We start from the raw sequence: 7,951 nt of genomic DNA on the forward strand, positions 1-7,951 counted from the left end.
ATTCCGGATGCCTGGGTGGCTCAGTCAGCTAAGCATCTGCCTTTGGCTCAGGTCATGATCCCGGGGTCCTGGGATGGAGTCCTACATTGGGTTCCTTGCTCAGCGAGGAGTTTGCTTCTCCCTCTCCCTCTATCCCTCACCCCTGCTCGTGCTCTCTCTCACTCGCTCTATCAAATAAATATATAAAATATTAAAGAAAAAAAAACAACAAAAATTGCAAACCCCAAACCCCAAATACCAAAAATGCATTCCCATGGTCCTAGGTGGCTCAGTCAAACATCCAACTCTTCATTTTGGCTCAGGCCATGACCTCATGGTCATGGGATCGAGCTCTGCATTGAGCTCTCTCTCTCTCTCTCTCAAACAGATGAATAAATAAACTCTTTTAAAATAATGTATTCCTTTGCTGGATGTGAATTTTCTCTTTCAAAGCTGACTGGCTGGCTCAGCATAACCTCAATGCAACCTTCACCAAAATCAAGAATAGAAATGTGGGCAAGCTGTTTCCTGCCAGATGAGCACCCAGGCAAGGAGGACCAGCTGAGAGGGAAGACACGCCAGCCTTTCTTGGAAAGGGAGAAAAGATAGCCTTTCCAAGCACCTGTCTGCAAGCACCAAGGGGAGTAGGGCAGTGTACCTGGAAAGTAAACCCTGACATCTCATCCAGCAGGTAATCATCTGCACAAAGGATCTCTGTCATTTACATTCCATTTAGCTCCTAGGGAGAAAAACAGATAGGTGAGGGGCAGATTCCAAGCATTCACCATGTACAGAGTTGTGTTGGACAAAACTGAGAGCTTGCCAGTGTCTGAGAGGACTGAGTAACAGAAGAGTCCCTTACAGAGTAATGTGGCCACACATGCCTGTGTGTGGGTCAATACTAAAGAGTGTCATTACTGAGCAGAAGAGTGCCAAGCTTGACAGAGCTGATGCAATCACCATCAAAATCCAAGTAGGCTATTTGAAGAAATAGATAAGATGATTTGAAAAATGTAGATGGAAAAGCAAAGGCTCTAGAATAGTCAAAACAATCTTCAAAATGAACAGAGCCAGAGGGCACAAACTACCTGATACCAATATTTACTACAAAGCTGACCAGAACCAGAGGGATGCCTGGGTGGCTCAGTCAGTTAAGTGTCTGCCTTCAGCTCAGGTCGTAATCTTAGGGTCCTGGGATCGAGCCCCACATCGGGCTCTCTGCTCAGCAGGGAGCCTGCTTCCCCCTCTCTCTCTGCCTGTCTCTCTGCCTACTTGTGATCTCTGTCAAATAAATAAATAAAATCTTAAAAAAAAAAAGTTGACAATAACCAGAGGAACGCCTGGGAGGCTCAGTCAGTTAAGTGTCTGCCTTCAGCTCAGGTCATGATCTTAGGGTCCTGGGATGGAGCCCCACGTCAAGCTTCATACTCAGCGGGGAGTCTGCTTCTCCCTCTCCCTCTACCCCTCCTCACCCACCCCCCACTTAGGCTCTCTCTCTCTCTCTCAAATAAATAAATAAAATAAAATTTTAAAAAGCTTATAATAACCAGGACAGTGTGGCATCAGTGGAAAGAGAGACAAATACATTGATGCAACAGAACAGAACCCAGAAATGCATTCATATAGTTAGTTGATTTTCCCAAAAAGTGCCAAGTCAAGTCAATGGGGAAAGGAATGTCTCTTCAATGAAAATTGCTGAATCAACTGGAAATCCATTTGGGAAAAAGTGAATCTTGACCCTTATCTGACCCTTATTCAGAAAATTAATTTGAGGTGGATCATGGACCTAACTTTAAACTCCGGGACCATAAAGCTTCTTGAAGAAAACAGAAGACTATCTTTGTGATTAGGAATAAGGGAAGACTCTTTAGGCAGGCTACAAAAAGGAAAAAAAAAATCCTACTAAAATGGCTTCCGGAGAATTTAAAATGTCTGTTTACCAAGAGACACTATGAAGAAAATAACTGACAAGCTGCAGATCTGGAAAAATATCTTTGCAGCCATAACACTGACAAAGGATTTATACCCAAGACATGTGAAGAGCTCTTACAAATTGACACTAAAAATAAAAACATCCCAGTTACAAAATGGGAAAAGACTTCCGACAGACACCTCACAAAGATATACAGGCGGCCAACACACAGTTGAAAAAGTGCTCAACAACGTTAGTCCTCAGGGAAATGGCCCATACAACCACAGGGAAATATGACTTCATATAAACTCGAACGTCTAAAATTAAAAAACTGATGCTCCAGTTACTTATTGCTGCATATCTTGTCACCCCAAAACTTAGCAATGTCAGCCAATATAATCGTTTTATTATCTCTTACAATTTCTTTGGGTCAGGAACTCAGTAAGGGCTTGGCTGGGAGAGACTGGCCTGGGAGGTAGGGGAGGTCGCTCCTGCTGTGGCACTCAGACTCTAGCTGGAGGTGGGGAGTCGGGGACTGGAGCAGCTGGGGCATCTCGCTCTCTCTCTCTCTTCATGGTCTCTCTCCTTTTTATGGTCTTTCCATGTGGTCTGTGTGGCTTCTTCACAGCATGGCAGCATCGGGGTACTCAGACTTCCTTCCTGGGGGCTCAGGTCTCCAGAGCTAATACGGATGCTGTTGCATTACGTTTTATGACCCAGCTAAGAAGCGACAGCATCACTTTCACCACATTGCATGGGTTACAAGTGAGTCGACCAAGCCCACCTAGATTGAAGGAGAGTAGAATTAGACTCTGTCACTTGATGTGGAAGTGGCAAAATTCTCGAAGAGCACGGCAGGATAGGCGCTATTACTGCAGCCGTTTTTGGGAAAATACAATCTGTGGTGGATAAACCTGTCAAGAAAAGCAGACAGATCACGCCACGCCTTGTAAGGTATCGTGACGGGGACCCACTGGAGAGCTTTAAGTGAGAGACTGAAATTAGCCAGCCAATTGTCTTTAAAAGTTCGTGGCAGCGGGTGTGCGGATAAAGAACTTGCGAGGAGGCTTTGGAAGCAGAGAGACCATTTAGGAGGGGGGTCCAGAAGTTCACGTGCCAAGCATGGCCGTGAGTCCCGGCCAGGATGAGTGTCGGGGAGGGAGGGCCACCAGGTTTCCCCTGGTCTAGCTGTTTTGCTCACTGAGAACCACGGAGAAGTAAGTTTGTTGGAGACGCGCTGGGCTTGAAAGGCCAGGGAAGACGCTCGAGACTGGAACTCGGGACATAAAAATTTAGGGAGACAACCAACAGCATTTTAAAAGGCACAGAGGTGGACTTACGTGTTAGGGCAAGTTTTAGAAACTCTCCACTCACTCCTCCCCGACGCACCTTAGACTGTGCCAAGGTCTCGCGCACGCTGAAAGCCGCATGCGCACACCTACGGTCCCGGGCGGCCCCTGGGAGGCAGCTCCGGGATTGCGCACGCGCGGTGCGTGGCGGTCGCCATGGAAACGCGTGGCGCTGAGCCAGCGCTCAGCAACTGCGGCCGCGGGCTCGGCGGCAGGGGCCTCGGGCTGTCCCTGACGCAGGTGGCGGCGCGGAGGGCGGATGGACTGCCGCGGTGTGGTGGGGGCGTCGGGGTACGGCGAAGAGGGCGAGGACGATGAGGACGACGAGGAGGAGCGAGAGGGTGGCACTGCGGGCTCTCTGGGGGCTAAACTGCCCCCGATCGCAGGCAGCGCCTCAGAACTGAACAAACGGAAGGTGAAGAAGAAAAAGAAGAAGAAGAAGACCAAGGGGTCCGGCAAGGGGGACGGTAAGAGGAGCAGCTAGCGCAGCAGCCTAGGCTCCAGTACCAGAGATTCTTCTCCGAGGTCACCTGTCCCCACTCCTCACAGAGACCGCCATCTACTTGGGGACCACTTCAGACCAGAGACAGAAACTCGCCAATCCCAAACAGAGGTCCTCCCGCTCCCCGCACATACCACTTAACGCAACACAGTGATGCCCCAGCCCTGCCCATAAAAACCATACATGTCCACAGGACCCCAAGTCCTGCATGGAGAATTCTCAACATTCATGGAGACCCTCTACCCCACAAAGATCCCCAACATCCCCAGCGTTATTCCTGCAGAGCTTCCCAGCTCCACACAGGAACTCAGCTTTTCACGAACACCCTCTCCATTTCCTAATCCCTCAGCTAAAATTCAGAATCTTAAATAACCACACTTTCCCCAAAGAAATGTCAAGCCCTCCTACAGAGATACCCTCATCTTCACAAAGACTTATCCCAAGCTCAAGATACTAAGACACTGGTGACAAACAGTCACAGAAACACAGGGTTTTGCTTTCTGCCCCATGTGTTAGGGACACCTGCCCTCTTGATGTTATGTAGACTTACTGTAAATGCATAGAAAGAATCCTTCCTGCACAGGCTGTCTCCTGCCCTCAACTGCACAGGCACCATCACACCAGTCACTGCTACATACTTGTAATCCCCAACACCCTCAACAACACCCCCTTATAGCATTATAACCACCAAATATAACTAAAGTACAGATAACCTCAACCAGCACACACATTTCCAGGCGACACATACATATGGATACTTGGCTACACACTCAGGTGCATAAACCCCACCTCCCACAAACACTTTCATACACATACCAACACCTACCACAAGCCCACAGAGTACCAATATTTCACCAAGTTCCTGTTCCAGCAGCCTTTGGATTTCTTGACAAAGGCACTGAGCACCCAGTTTATGGAGAGAGAGTGAAACGATGACATAGAAGGCACCTGCCTGTGAGTGCTGTTTCCACTGGTGTGGTCCCTTTCTGGGCCTTTGACTGTCAGGGAGGTGGCTCTCACCTCTAGCACGCGTAGTCCTTGGTTCAAGTTTCTGGGCCCTGGCCTGTTGCATGTAGAGCTGGCACTGCTCGTAAGCTGGAGGCAGGCGGAGTGGCAGCCTTCCCCACGTCATCCTTGTGGTTTGCGAAAGGGAGTAGTAGGAAGGTTATAATGACTTCCTCCAGTGGAATCTTCATAGGCAAGAAAAAAGTTCTGGAGTTGAGGTCAGAAAGCCCCACATGTATCTGCAAAACCAAATTAGGAAACGTATTGTCTTTTGGCTTAGTTTCTGACTCTGGAAATAATAGTGGCATGTAACTCTTATGGTCAGCAGGGGACACCAAACAGTTTTTGAGGAATAGGAAGAAAGAGAAATGCCCAGAGAGGATTGTTTTCTTATTTTCTCTTTTTTTTTGGGGGGGGGTGGATTTCTGTCTACCCAAAAAGCAGAAGGATAGGCTGATGAAAGAATTACAGCTTACAGTATTTTATATGAGGGCTCTATAATTCAGAAATGGTATTAATGTAAAAAAAAAAAAAAACACCTCAGTACGGGCCACACAGCAGAAATAGTTCCTGGCTGGGCATGATATTGCTTTCCACAATCAGATTTAGGAAGCTTTTCTTTTGTTCTCCATTCTTCCCATCGTAAACAAGTCCAGACTCCGGGTGGAGTCATAGACTCTTTAAACTGCTTGGTACCTGGGTGAGATAAAGAGCATGAATGGCACAGTGGAAAGAATAGGAACAGGGCACTGGGATCCGGGCCTGTGTTCAAATCCTGGCCCCTACCTCTCACTATGTAATATTGGTAAGGTAGACTTTTGGAGTTTCAGTTTCCTCACCTGGAAGATAAGGCTTATCACCTTTATCCAAAGGACCTGGCCTATAGTTCGTGCTCAGTAAACCGTTCATCCTTCCCCCAAATTACTTGACCGAAAGCCTAGAGCCAGTGGGTGTATAGGAGGCCCTTGGGCTTGGCTCTTTGAGCCCTAGGTCAGGAAGGGTCTCCACACCCCTACATCTCTGGGGATTGGGGCATCACACCTGAGCAGGCTGAGGGCAAGCCTGACCACACAGGCTTACACCCTTGATCTGCTTAGCAGATAAACAGCAGAGTCGAGGCCTGAAGAGTCAGCAGCTGTCCTCATCCTTTGACGACATCTTAAGTTCCAGCAAAGATCATGGCCCCAGGCAAGAGCACAAACAGGACAAAGGTGAAAACAAGCCCAGGCTGCCTTACTCCACTGTAACTCTCCCCCATTTCGCTGAAATAGAAGAGAACCTCTCCAAACACATCAACGAAAGCCTGCGTTGGGACGGAGTTCTCGCTGACCCAGAGGCGGAAAAAGAAAGGATTCGCCTATATAAGCTGAACCGGAGGAAGCGGTACCGCATTTTGGCCCTCAAGGGCTTCCACTCTGACCTGGGTGGCGAGGAGAGCCCCAAGAACCTTCTGTACCTCTGCAATAAAGACAGCAGCTCGGATGGTAGGCCCTGCTTTGAAGGAAGCCTCGCTCCCAAGCTGCTGCCCTCTGACCCGGCTGCTGCTGCGCCAGAGTGAAAATCCAGCCTGACTCTTTCCCTCAACCACCAGCTTTTGTGTTACCAAAGAATAATAATAAAAGGAAATCAGACTGTCTGAAGGAAGCAGATGTCTGGTGTGTCGATGAGGTCAGCTTCTCCGTCCATCAGGGTGCCTTTCGTGGCCTGGGGAAGGCACTGTTTCTGAGCAGAAGCCATGTAATGGACAGAGCTCTTTCTGATTTTCTTTTTTCTTAGATAATCTGGCATCTCTTTGTTACTTAATTTCTCATCACAGACATCTGTAATCTTCTCTAAAAGAGAAAGTGTGTAGATTATATCGATTCTAAATCTAAAGCTAATTTAATGGGTGAAACTCCTCACAGAGCATGCTTCTCTAGGCCCAAGGAAAATGCCCCAAATATCCCAGAGGGTTTGTTTTTTTTTTTAAATTACATACACTCCCTGCCCTTATGTGGTCTTCAAAATAACTGAGTTCCAGAACTCCATCCCTGGGACATAATTATGAGAAGTCTCAAAAGGAGTATTGCTTCTCTTCTAAATATGGTCCTCCCAAGGGAGCAAATTGGCGGAAGGGGGTTGGGGGTGGGGGAAACGGGTGAGGGGGCTCAGTGATGGGTGGTAAGCAGACTTGTGGTGGTGATCACATTGTAGCATCAGACACCTGAAGCTTATGTAATGTTACATACCAATTTTACTTCATTTAAAAAAACCCCATATAGATACATGTATATATGTATATATATATTCCTCCTCTAATCCCCTAAAACAGCATTTTAAGTGAAGTTTTAGAGCATTAAAAAGGTCCTACTACACTACTTGTCCTAAGTTAATATTCTTCCTTTGCTCCAATATTTATTAAGTGGGGGGCCAAGGTGTTGCATTAGTTTGGGTTCTCCAGAAGCACACCCTGAGACAAAGACTCAAATGGAAATAGATTATTTGGGATCTAAAGGAAAGCTCAGTAGGGAAGGCACAGGGAGGGGAAGACAGCCAATCCAGGGGCATGGTTAAGCCTGTTTCCATACTGGGTAACGGGAGTTCGATCCCACCTGGAAACATTGTCAGGATTCTCCCGCCTGAGACTGAGGGAGCTGGGGCATTCTACTGCCCACAGGCCTTGGTTGAGGGATGGTCCTGAGGGGAGGTGTGTGTTAATTTCTTGGCATTTCCTAGAGGCCTTCCTCAGGCACAAAGATGCAGATCCGGAGGTCCAGGGTGGGGTAGTCTCTATGCAACATGGTGCAGGGCCCAAGAGGGACAGAGTGGCGATTTAAGATCAGGTTCCTGCCTTCCAAGGAGTTACGACCTGCATTGTACTTGGGAGAAGTTGAAAGCCAATACAAAACATTACAGAATGCTTTTTTGAAAGTGAAGGGAAAATGGTCATCTTGGTCCCTGCTAGCCCCAGCTGACACAGCAGCCCTCTTCTCACCTTTCCTTAAATGGCCACTTACAAAGTTGTTGCCGTACTGTGACAAAATATAGCAAAGGGGCATTCGGAAAAGCCCTGTCCTCTCCCTAGACTCTCTAGGTTAGCAGCCAGGTCCAGCAGGGGCTGTCAAGCAGACAGGAATGGCCCTCCCTGGGATGCTGTCCAGATTGAGGGGCACCTATAAAATCAAGCGAAGAGGAACAAGGGCTTTGGTGTGTCCCCATGGGGAG

The 7,951-nt window shown here is 47.9% G+C and overlaps 1 protein-coding gene across 1 annotated transcript; it reads left to right on the top strand.

Moving 5' to 3' along the window:
* Window positions 1-3,499: 3,499 nt before the first annotated feature.
* LIAT1 (ligand of ATE1) lies at window positions 3,500-6,383 on the top strand (the record flags this gene model as incomplete). The annotated part of the gene is made up of 2 exons (XM_080826622.1): window positions 3,500-3,707; window positions 5,848-6,383. 2 exons carry the CDS (start codon window positions 3,500-3,502, stop codon window positions 6,303-6,305), a joined length of 666 nt encoding a protein of 221 aa, XP_080682748.1. The 3' UTR covers window positions 6,306-6,383.
* Between the last annotated feature and the right edge of the window lie 1,568 nt (window positions 6,384-7,951).

This window comes from Martes martes (assembly GCF_963455335.1).
Source record: "Martes martes genome assembly, chromosome: 16".
Classification (NCBI taxonomy): domain Eukaryota; kingdom Metazoa; phylum Chordata; class Mammalia; order Carnivora; family Mustelidae; genus Martes; species Martes martes.